Source organism: Amblyomma maculatum, chromosome 1 (assembly GCF_055883805.1).
Source record: "Amblyomma maculatum isolate TAMU_Amacu chromosome 1, ASM5588380v1, whole genome shotgun sequence".
Lineage (NCBI taxonomy): Eukaryota > Metazoa > Arthropoda > Arachnida > Ixodida > Ixodidae > Amblyomma > Amblyomma maculatum.
Window position 1 is genome coordinate 136,415,878 of NC_139344.1, and position 12,927 is coordinate 136,428,804.

The following is a 12,927-nucleotide window of genomic DNA, read 5'->3' on the forward strand; positions in this document are numbered from 1 at the left end:
GACTTTTAAACAGTTTGTGCGTGTCTCATGAGAGTGAGACCGGAGAATTTAGTGTCAAGCCCACGCAGATACAGTGTTTGTGCTCTGACCTGCAGTAATTTAGATTGAATCGAGAAAGCCTGGTTCATTATATCGTACTTGACTCGAGGATTAAGCAGGTTAAATGTAGCATTGGCAGCGCACTGCATGGCGAGTTGTTTTAGTCTGAGTGCACATCAACTCTGGCCCGGACAACCACGCACAAGTATTCCCCAAAAATGAGATCATGCCAACACTATACAGGAAACCTCGCCGCACAGGAAAGCTGATTGTTCACGTGTAAAGCGCTGAGTGGATTGAATTTGCCGAGATGCTTTTTGCGGCCACTGTCATAGAATGTGATAGGGTATTAATGCATACGCCACTAACTATAAATGATTTCCTGAAACCGAGGAAAGTATAAGAGATTTCTGATGTGTGTGATGTTAATATATAACGGTAAATTAGTAGTGTAATTATTTTGTTTTGCACTGCCAATAAATTTCACCGTGTGAGAGAACTTTTACACACTTGACAGAATTTACAATAATCAGCGATTAATTTTCAGTAACGTTAAAGTGCAAGCTACGAATTACTCGCTGCGAAGACATCATTATAAACTGCGCATGGGCACTGGCATGTTCTGGGAAGCAATTTTACAGGCTGAAAATTTCTTTATCACTAATTATTTAGCAGTGACTAAATCTTATGCGAAGTAAAATATTAGGGTTGCTTCCAAAACAGATGCTGGATATAAAACTATTCCGAAAGAAATGGAGGTCATCTTATCATGCGACTATAAAAATGTATTTATTCCCAAACTAAACACTGATATTTAAGCCCGCATGAAGCTGTTTTACTTCCCTTGTCAGAAATGACGAGTTTTGTCAGAAGACAGCATTTGGACAAAAAGGGATTTTAATGATGATAATAGGCTACCAGTAAAGTACATTGATCTAGGTGTATTATGTAATATTTAGGGTAACAATTAAGTGCAGGGAATATGCTTCCCAAACATTCGAGCATTTCTCTAAAGCAAAATGTGCTCACTAAAACTTTTACGGATCCACAGAAGCCTTCAACAATTAAAAAAAAAAAAAGAAGAAGAAAAGAAAAGAAATGCATATTGACACGGGTTTAACGCATGAAAGCGGCATCGGCTACGACGGATGATTGCAGAGGCTGGTTTTGGTGTCGTTTCTTTTTTTTTTTCATTATTAACACCACGTTTACCACGTGAGATTGTTTATTGTGCAGTCAAATCCCACAGCAGAGGAACGCCTTTCGAACCGGTTGTGATTGAATCCCCCGTTCTCAAAATCAGCAGTCGAGTGCCCTTACCATTGAGACACCGCGACAGAGGTTTAAAAGCAAAAAAAGAAAAAAAATAGTACTCACACAACTGTATCGTGCATACAGACGGCATAGTAGGCATAGAGTGGTCTGTTCAAACTGCATTCTGCGATATGAAGCAGTCTGCGGTGGCATATGTTTTAGTAGCTGCGGTATTCCAAACAGAAACGGGAATATGCGATTTCTGAGTGTTTGCATTAACTTTTATTGACGGCAACGACCTGTTTTGCTTTGACACGGCGGTAACGACAGTACCACTTCGTTTGAGACATTGCATGTCAAAGGATCTCAAGCGCCGAAGACCGCGATGGATGATGTCCTTATCCAAGCATGACATGCTCGATACGGACAAGTATATTTTTTTTAATGAAGCGTGGGGTTATAGACTGTTCCTATTTATTTTGCAAGAGGCATATAGGTAAGCAAAAGCTCACAGGAACTGCGAAACAAACAAAAACACTCCTGTACACGCCGCATGCGCGCGCGTGAATCACTGCGGGCTGGCACGCGACGCGAAAACACATCCACTCTGAGTAGGTTTCGCCGCTGAGCCGCAAGGTGGCGACTCTGCTCGATCTTGAGGCCAATGTTGGTGTGGTTGCAGGGGGAGACGGAGATGTGGCATACTGATATTTTTCAATTTTTATATTGCCGTGAAGAGCAGTGCAAACTCTCTTTTTCTTTTTATTTTTCGTTCACTGAGAAGTGCACAGGGGAGTTATAACCTCAACTGCTGAGCAAAAGACATTTTGATACGTGCCTTACTTCAGACAAAGTTGTGATGACAAAGAATGGAGGGTTCTAGAAGCCAGTTACAGGAAGAAAATGCGGGTGTGCAAGTGGACAGTTTTTGCTTGCTCTCCCACTGAATCTGTGTTTGTGATGCAAGTGCACATTCTGAAGAAGCATCATGTGCAAGTATCTGTGCTGACCTGATGCAGGCAGTTTACTCTAGTGCCTGATTTCCCTGTAACGACTATAATTTGTCCACACAGCAGGGGTAATACTATTGCTGAGCACATGCTCAGTGATACTTTGTGTTCTATTGTCGGTGACCACAAGCATCAAACCTAACCATTCTGACTGGGGCCTAGTACTTCTTTTAGTCACATGCACTTACAATGCCACTTGAGGTTGGGTGAAACTGAAAAGGAGTTCCAAAATTTGGCTGTACAGCAGTAGTAGTAAAAGCTAAGGCTATAAAATTTGCAAGGAATTTTAAAGGTAGATGCAGCTTGCATTAGGGTTAAAAATTAGCTTTAAATTTTAAGAAGTGTTTTTATTTTTGTTTTCAATTTTTTTTGGTGCACCTTTTTCAGACATGGCAGTAATTGAATTACAGTAATGAAATTACTTTAATTTAAATACTTTTTTCTGTAATTTGTAATGTAATGAATTACTCTTTGGCTGTAATTTCACAGCAAGAGTAATTTATTCCTTTCGAAATTACTTTTACTTAAATGCACCACTACTCCTTCAACAGACAACAAAGTAAATTCTGCGAAAGCAGGAACGGCGTGCGGCAAGCCGAAGCCAGCCTAACGGACCAACAAAAGGAGACAGAATTGAGCAGAACAGTGTGTCTGAGATCTCCTGTGTAGCAGGTTCACAGTGTGGCTATCCCATGGCAACCTTTCTCCAAGCTGCAGGAAACAGGGCGTCAAGGGAATGCTGAAGGGACAGATGGTGCAAGAAGGCTGCAGTTGAAAACTAGTTGGAACCACGGCGTGTTGTGTCGGCTAGGGCACAGTGGTGCCTGGTTACACTCGTCACCACGGGACGAGGGAGGGTTGAGGCGGGGTAGGCAGGCAGAAGGGTCCATGTTGTGAGCCGCTGTGGCACGAGCATTACTGAGCGCAAGGTGCCGAGGACGATCGATTCTTGAGACTACAGAAGCAGTAAATAACCTAGCTTCTTCGGGCCCTTCAATAGGTGGAGACAGCTCCGGGCCAGCAAGAAGCTGGGTTTGCCGCTCATTTCACGACCATTCGACCATGCTTCTACATTTTTTTTTTTTGCGGTTGTCTTATTTTTGTAACGTCAAGTGTTGTAGGAAACAGGGGAGGAATTTGGCGGGAAGACGAAAGAATGTGTGTGCTTCGTGTCTGAAGAACAAGTTGTTGCATTTACTAGCTTTACTTATTTTTTGCATGGATAAAAACTAGAAAGTAATTTAAAAGTAATTGAATTACTCTTCCAAAGTAATTGTAATGTAATTTCATTACTTTTTAGAGCAGTGATGAGTAATGTAATTTAATTACTTTTTTGCAATTTTCAGCAAAGTAATTACAGTAGAACCCCTTTATAGTAAAGTCACTGGGACCAGCAAAAGTCTTTACTAAATCAGTTGTTGGTAATGACATGGCCCTGAAGGTGTTGTGTGATAGTTAAATAGCCACATACTATACATTTCTTGTCGCTTAATGAGAAAAAACACTCTGATATAGCTTTCATTTCTCTCGTATTATCTCTCCGTGCAAAAAAATAGAAATGCACCTAGACTCATGATTCTAATCACATCACTAATTAACACCTCTGAGAATTTTTTATGACTCATGGTCCTCTAGAAAAAGGTACACAAACTTCCAAAAATGTTTTGAGAAAAACACCACTAAAGTCATTGAAAATATTTTTATTATTCGAAAATTCCCTGGGTTATAGTCTTTTGAAGTGGCAGCATTGCTATACCCTTTCTCTTTTTTTCTTCGGTCTTTTCTTTCCTGCTTCACTTCAGATCTCAGCTTGAAATCACGTTTTGGGACCCACCATCTGTCTGTCTATTGATGTTAGCCTTGACACACACAGAGGTCCAGGGGTGGCTATCAAATGTTTCGGCACCCTTACTGATGCTAAATTTCCATCATTAAAGCATGCAGTTGCATCATCAATAGCTGTCCAAACTGTTTTGAGACTGACAAATATGGTTTTAGGACACATCACCCAAATTATTTGGTTTAGTGTCTCATTGACATTCTGTGTCCTCCCATGAAGGCATCTTGAAAGCAGTGTGGGATCTTCAAGGTCGTGGTAAATGGGTTTGACAGCGTCCTTCATCACAGCTTTTGGCAGGTAATTTTTACGCATATAATGATCGCCTGCTACAAGGCTCTGGTTGTACCCACACTAGCTGGCTTTCCCCTTAGGGCAGAGTCTGTGCTAAGGGCTTTCACCTGTTAATAACTTGTGAAAATAAGTTGCCCAAACAGCTATCTCTTTGTTTTTATGGATGGCTTTTCCATAATAGAACTTTAAAGTATCAGTTTCTTGGTCAGTAAGCCTACCTTTTCCTCCTAGGGATAAGCCATCAGATAACTTTGTGCTTTTTGTTCTCTTTTTTAGTGCCCGCATTCTAGTGCCAAGGCACTTGTGAATGTGACCCGTACACTCCCACTTTTCAGAGCTCGTCATAGGGCTTTGACTTGCAGACAGCTTTGTAAGCTCTAGGATCCCCAACACCAGTGTGGTTGGTGTACTTCAGACCATGTTCTTGAATGGAACAGAGGACTATTTCCACAGCATCAGCAGGCTGTTTGTAATTAGCTGGGCAGCAGTGCTGTTTGGTTTCGCCCTTTGCACAGGTTTAACAATGCTTGCTAAGAATTGATCTGTCAAGTACCTTGTCGTTGTCTGCAGACATCACAGTCACTATGCCATATTTTGATGAGTAGCCTCTCTTCATCTATGTTCTATCAACCGCTACTGAGCTGTTCTCACAAAATTCTCTACACAAACTTCTCACTTCATCACAGCATCATTCGTGCTTTCTTGGACAACCATGCTTGTTGCAGACTGGATTGTGTCTATGTATGTCTCGAAATTCAACACAGAAGGTGGCAAATCCAAAATTGCTGTCACAAGCTCACCGGCATCGTGTCCTTGGCCAATTGCACAGAGTGCATCACATATTTATGTTGTAAATGTGGGGCCACTCTTTTAGGGGATTGCTGGTTTGCATTTTTTTCTCTGTGCAACACGCAGTGCACTTGAAACTTATCTTAGAGCACAAACCAATCCTTGTATGGGCTATCTCACTCTAACTTATTGAACCACAGTTTCCACAGTGGGAACAAGCGAACTGTGTTTTGAAGAAGTGGAACAGTATACCTAGGCTCAAAATCCAACAACCATGCATGCTTCTGTCTTGTTGAGCAAGGTATTCAGGCATATTTTAGGTGAAGAAGTACGTGGTTTCATCTTCACCTTTTTCAAAGGGATTTAAAAATCTGCTGTGTACAGGTTGCTATGAAATTTTCGTCTTGCCATTAGTCACTGACTTCTTCCCATTGTGAGTACATCTACAGCCCAGGTGGACAGCGTCAAAGCTTAGCGTGCAGCCATAAACAAACGTTTGCTTCAAAACAGAAGAGCGACAGGAGGAGCCCTGGTGGCTTAAAAACTTACTACTCACAAGAGTATATTCCAAACCAAAACCAGAATTTCTGATCAAAAACTTCAGAGCATTGACTTTCTTCAAGTATCGGAAACGAAGAGACCTCGTACAGGTACACCCACTTTTCCTGTCAGCGTGTCGAAGAAAAAGGACAAAAAATATTTTTGAAACGTGAATATACTCAAGTGTGGTATATTTTCTGAAAGATTAAGAAATTATCAAATAATTGAAAAATCTCAAAATCGAATTTTTTGGCCAAATGAAGCCTCATCTCACCCACCTTAATACAGTTCTCTCCTACCATTCATATGCCTCAGACTGTGCGCCCGTCTGCACAGTTAACCAAGTATGCCAAAAAACATCACAAAGCTGCCCGTGCACTCAAATCTTGTGTTCAAAATTGACAGAAAGAGTGCCAAGATTCTAATCAGCCCCATGTGACTCTACCCGCTGGCTCACTTGTTTGTTTCTGGATCCCTTCAGTCACTCCTTGCCTCTTCTTTCAAAATCAAAACTATTTTGTTGAGCTAGTTGGTTCTGCATAGTATAGAAATTAAAGCAAATACTTGGACAAACACATAGAAAAGACTCATATGACAAGAACTTGTCAATATCTGTCTCTTCTATGTCTTTGTCCAAGTATTTGCGCTAACTTCTTTCATACTTTTCTTTAAAATTCCTCACCGATAACCACAGGGTTTACCATTTTGCTGCTGAAACTTCTTCAGTCAGCTACATCGTTAAACCTTTAACACCCACCTCCATCTCTGCTGTTGTGGCCCTGAAACTGTCCATGTAAGCCGCCTCAGGCCTTATCATAACCTTGGGTCACCAACATGACTCCTTCCCAGGAGCCATTGTAAATTGTAATGATTTTTTTTTTTTTTTTGATGTGGCAGTGCTATCACTGAGCGTGTGCTGCTAGCTGGTTTTAGAACACATGCTGTCACTGAATGCTGTGTAGTGCGTATTGTGTGGTGCCAGTGAACCTCGTTTCACCACAAATAAACCGAAGCTGCCAGATAATAAAGCTCATGTCTGTCTGGCAGCACAAGTAACTAAGGTGTTGGAAATTGTGCCACTAATTAATTTGTAGTTGGTGTAATGCATTGCTAAGATGCCAAAGGTAATGATTGTGCTCATTAGTATACTTTTATTTATCATAATGCTTATTAAACCGGATGATGTGGAATAAATATTCAGGGCCCAAAAGAGTGAAAGATTGGGAAGAGTAGGTATCATAAAAAGTGTGCGGAGGTCCCTTTACCTTCTGAGCAACCTGCCTGGCTATGTCTCTGTCAGTGACCATGCAGTAGCCACCCTATGTGTGAGCTTTTATAGAACAAGAACTGTTATCACCTGGCTTACCAGCTGGCGGAGAAGAAGAAGAAGCTTGCGCAGTTGGGGGCTACGAGGGCTGACCACAGGCTCCCCGCTGAGTTTCCTCTACTTGGATATTTGTGGATAGTATTTAAGTTGGCATACTCTCTGTTGTCTTGATATCTGTGCACGTTGTAAGCAGTAAAGCTAGTCATAGAGGCACTAATTTTTCTCTACTTGCTTGAAAAGTAGACTTAGCATCAGGTGACACCACCGTTAATGCTGCAGTGAGAAACAGTCACCAAATAATGAATTCTTCTTTGGCTTTCCTTATGCACACAGATCCAAGCTAGAAGCGCTCAGTTTACATTAATAATGTGTCTCCAAAGGGTTACTCGATTGTGCGGAGTAAGTGCTTGTATGTATATTTCTCTAAAAGGCATAATTTTCTTCAGGGTGGAACCAGTGTGGAAGCCTTCTCCTTGCTCGAACAAAGGACCGCCTCTTTTACTTCAAGCGGCTGGCAGCAATGGCGGCGTAAGTTGAAACTTGGTTTTGCTTATTGTGATGTAATAGGTTCATTAGTGCCTTGTTTAAAGCCATCACTTCTGCTTCCTATCAGAATTGTGCGCATTGCTATGCATAGTTTAAATAAGATAAAGATCACTAATTAGGACGTACATCAAGTTTTTTCTTCTATGTGCAGCAATATTTTTATTGTGCATTTATTTACCTTACCTCTTGAATTGATGGGTAGTAGCAGATTTTGTCGATTTGTGTCATACATCCAGGCATTGCATCAAAAGCAGGCTGCATAGGCCACACCAAGTTGAAGTAAAAAAAAGTTGGATTTACTGATTCCAAGCCAAAGAACTAACATTAAGAGTGTGGTGGTGCCGGAATTTTTCAGTCAGTTTCTTTTCGAAAGTATCAGATATTCAGGACTTGCCTAGTTTTGTGTGTCTAGTCCTGTAAATTTTTGCAGTCTTGATATTTTTCTAGATTTCACTCTGTTATTTTTGCACCTTCCTAAAAAAAGTCTAGTCCAGGCCACAAAGCAACATTGTCTTATCACTTTCCGAATGTTATCTTTTGGAAAAAAAAAAAAAATTATGCCATGGCCGCCATCACGTGTTCAAATGGTCGAGCAAAATCTGGTCTTACAAAAATAATTGTAAAAATAAAATATTTTATGCATGGCTGTGGAATTTTTGTGTCGTAATTAAAAGACGTTACACTTTCATGTACAACAATTTGAAGTGAATTGGTTTTATTTTTTCTCAAATAGAAAACATTGAAAAAGATTTTCCGGAAGAGCAGGCACGTAGCAACTGCTCGAAGGACAGAGGTGCGACGTACAAGATATATTAGGGACGCTTATGGCGTGGTTACAATTTTATGTTTACTCTATAGCCCTTCCCGTAGCATACAGTTGTAAACTTACAATGGTGTAAATGTGGTATCTTGTGCCATGGTGCTCTTTGTTGGCCGAAAGCTGCCCTTGCACCATAAAAATAGTAATGAGGATCATCATCACATTCCTGTTTCCGGTTCACCTCCTGTTCCAGGTCACTTAACCTGGAGTGCCATTTGCTGTCCCCCACAGAGGCACAGTTGAAGGCTCCCGAAATCACAACTGAATTGCTAGAAGTGAGGCTCTTTCTTCTTATTTGTCATGTATTTTTATTAGTGTCTTTAATGGTGGAGTTATATACTCATTGTGTCAAAGTAGAGCAGTGATGCGGTTGCTTTATTCACAGATGTTTGTTCTTAATTGAATCTAGAGCATGCAGAATTGACCGTGTTGCATATGTGCGAATTGCATGTATTTGATGGCAGTGCTCAGTAAGGGATCGAGTGAAAGTGATTTTTGCAGTGATGATAGATGGCTTTTTGAGAATTTGATGTTTACTTCATCTGAAGAAATTATTACTCTGACGGTTTTTGTGACCAGCATAAAAATATAGGCTTTTATGTAGGTTTAAGGAAGTGTGTTGCCCTCTCAAGTTTTTTCTTTTGCCCATTGGGTGGTAGGTGCGAGGAAAATATTGAGTCTGTTATTGGACATGTAAGCCTGAAGCTTGCAGAAAATCTCTCGGGCTGCGTGAGGACGTTACAGAGCTCTTTTAAGCACTCGCTAATGGGCACCTAAAGAATGACTCTCGTGACACGTGTGGTGTAATGGTGCCTACGACGATAAAACTCTAGCTTACAACTGTGGCACTTTGTTCATGCACGTATGATAATACTTCATAATATACACCATTCATGTGCTTGTTATGGTTCCCTTCACAATATTACGCTCTTTACAAGAGTGTAGTATTCAACACTTGAATGTGAGTTGCACCTGCCAACAACTGCTTGTAGAACTGCAAAGGGTTGGCAGGGGAAGCTCTTGCACACTCTCCCCAGAGTTCATAAACCACCTGTTCCGAGGGTCATGGAGAGGTCCACAATATTTATGCTCACAACAATGGCACTGTCTTTTCTGCCAAAAAATTGGTGCCTATTGGGAGGTGCACTTATTACGTGGGTAAGGTTTACACTATTGTCAGTTATATTTTTGCACATTTAAAATATATTACCGTTGGGGATGTATTTGTTATGCGAGTGTATGTGGTCTTAATCTACCATCCTTAGCTTCACGCCGAAAAATGTTTCGCGTCGGTCTTTTCCGTGAAATTTTACATCACTCACATTTGCGTAGTGAATTTATCTTTAGCTACATTGCTTGTCATCATTGTTGGATTATGCCTATAAAGTCGGTGTCCCATCTTGCAGAGCTAACGCTTTCTCTCAGTTATTCTTACCTTGTGCAGCAGCAGAGTGGAATCACTTTCCCACACCGACCACAACAATCAAAGGCTGCCAGCTTTTCAAGAACGCCATAGCTAACACTGTATGAGTGGACACATATGTAACTGATATTACCCAGACAACAACGGATTTAAGTTCTCTCCACAAAAAACAGTAGCTGTTTTATTCTCGCTCAGACGACACTTCATCTGAACCAGAATCCATTGCCCGTTAAACAAGAACATAAGTTTTTAGGTGTCACCTCTGACAAAAAACTAACCTTTCTTCCACGCATAAACAACTTAAAGAAAAAAGCATCCCAAGCCCTCAATGGGATGAAAGTACCCTCAAGAAAACGCTGGGGGTCCGATAGGGCATGTCTCTTACATATTTACCGTTCTCTAATGCGCTCTAAGTTAGACTATGGCTCAACAGTATACGGCTCAGCCAGGCCATCCTACTTAAAAAGGCTAGATCCAGTTCACAATCTTGGTTCACGTTTATCATCCGGTGCTTATAGAACTTCTCCAATAGCTAGCCTCTATGTGGAAACTAATGAACCTGCTTTAAAAGATCGAAGAACTGCACTAACTTGTACATACGTCCTCAAAATCTGTTCTATGCCTAAACATCTCTGTTACTCTATTGTCACGAAATGCCCTTCCCGAATACTCTTCAACAACAAGCCTCAAGCAATTAAGCCTTTGTTCTTGCGCTTCGAAGAAATATGCCGAGAGCTGGACGTATTAAATGAAACTGAATGTATTGCACCAAGACACGAACCACTCCCTCCGTGGTACACTCTCCCTGCAGTTGTTGACCTCACACTAACACAGTTTCAAAAAATGCACACTCCACATGAACACATATTGCAGGAATTCCTGGCACTAAAGGAAAAATATATGAATTACATTGCATTTTACACAGATGGTTCAAAAACAAGTAACTGTGTTGGAAGTGCAGTAGTACAAGATGAAACAGAAGCAATAACAAGGCTACCTTCTTATACATCAGTTTTCACTGCAGAGTGCTATGCTATTTGTACTGCTGTAAAAAAAAAAAAAGAAAGAAATGAAAACATTAAAAATAGCATCATTTACATTTACACTGACTCTTTAAGTGTCCTCACGGCATTAAACTCTAAAAATGCAGTTGAACCACTTATTGGCAACATAATACACACAATAGTACAGATAGCATTCCAGAAACATAATATAACATTCTGCTGGGTCCCCAGTCATGTTGGGATTAAGGGTAATGAGAGGGCAGACGCATGTGCTGCACAAGCAAGATCCACAGAAATAAAACGTGAGAACATACCACACAGTGATTGTATAAATTTAGTGCACAGGAAACTAAGAGCTAGATGGCAAGCTGATTGGAAAAATGAAGAAAAGAACAAGCTACATTCTGTAAAGCCGTTTTTAGGGGAATGGAAATTGTGCCGACATCAGGAACATTTTATTGAGATTATTTTATGCTGTCTATGCATAGGACACATACACATCACTCATAATTTTTTCTTCACAAATTAAGACAAACCAGTGTGTGAATTGTGCGGAGACGAGCTCACAGTCAATCACATTTTAATCTCATGCATGCAACTTGAGAATCTTAGGGAAAAATATTTTACTGTATTTTATAATAAACACATTCCATTTCATCCTGCATTGCTTTTAGGGGAACAAACATTTGTTGATTTCTCTCTAGTTTGTAAATTTCTTAAGGAAGCCAATGTTTTAAATCGAATATAGAACCATAACTCTGAAGCACTTCACATGACAAATCATCTAACCTTGTGTTTGGCGCAATATAGCCATAGTTGCTTTGTTAACAACATTGCATACAAGAGGCATGGTTACAAGAGACACTCGGTTACTAAAGACTACTTTTTCAGGTCCCTGGAGTAAATTCTTCACTATTTAGAAGAGACGCAATCCAGGTGTGCTCATGCAATGCATCTGGAATGTACCAACTCATACATTTCCTTAACTAAATTCTGTTCCATATCAGTGTCCGTTTTGTATACGTCCGGAACTGAGGAGTGCTTCCCCGTGATTGGAAAGTCAAAATGACCCCGCTATTTCAGTCACTGGCATCGCATTACTGTCACCTACGAAGCCAATCAAAATGCATGAATGACATCTAGCATTTTTAACGCCTCGCTGTTAAAATTTGAGCTCAGAATCCTGATGTCTTTCTCTTTGTGAATCATCTGAGGGTGACGAGCATGTAAGAGGGCTTCAAAGGTATTAGAGCAACAGGAAGGCTTGCAAAGTGAAATGCTTTACCTCCAGAATTTGGAAAGGAATACATTCTGCACTGACAAAAATACATACCATGTAATGAATAACTTTAAGCTTTCGTGAACAATTTCCTGCTAATTCGTGTGAATGCATTTATATTGTTACATGGTGGCATGACAAGCAATGGAACACGGCGACACAACAGAAACAGAACAACGTGATGACATGACGATGAAATATGCTTTAAAGGCCAGCGGGCCTGGCGCGAGCTCTCCTCCCCGCGCCACTGCCCGCTTCGTCATCTTCGTAGCACTACCCGGGGCCACCGCGCGATCGTCCCGATCGATTGCTAGAAATCCATTGCATGAAGTGACGATGAACACAGACACAGGATTAGGACATGAAATGCTTGACACCACAATGAATGCGAATATGGGATGAATGCTTGCCCCGGAGCATCAGGTCCAATCTTCACCGTTTGCCGAAGGCCAAGGCTCATGGACACGCCGAATGGCTTGGGCGGGGGTGCTGTTTTTGCTCGAGTGGTCGTGAGGTCGCTTCGTCGTGGGGTCGGTCGGGTCGGCTTTGGGCTCTTCCTGGTAGCCATGTGTTGTGGTCAGGGCTGGGGACGGGGCTGGGGAGAGCGGCTAGTAGGGTCTGAGCACAGAGGGCTGGGGCAAAGCTGGGCGGCGATCTCCACGGGGCTCTCGGTCGATGGACCCGGCGTATGGTTGGCTTCGACGGCGCAAGGCGAGGATGGGGATGAACCGCACCTCCAACCAAATGTTACGTGGTGGCATGACA

General features: G+C 41.4%; 1 protein-coding gene across 1 annotated transcript in view; it reads left to right on the plus strand.

The window, feature by feature from the left end:
• The window catches only part of LOC146204010 (pyruvate dehydrogenase phosphatase regulatory subunit, mitochondrial), a 104,215-nt gene that overhangs the window by 16,466 nt on the left and 74,822 nt on the right, over nucleotides 1-12,927 (plus strand). The window contains exons 4-5 of the mRNA XM_084589059.1: nucleotides 7,537-7,618; nucleotides 8,650-8,731. Coding sequence (XP_084445185.1) covers nucleotides 7,537-7,618; nucleotides 8,650-8,731 — 164 coding nt within the window. The remainder of the gene's footprint in view (nucleotides 1-7,536; nucleotides 7,619-8,649; nucleotides 8,732-12,927) is intronic.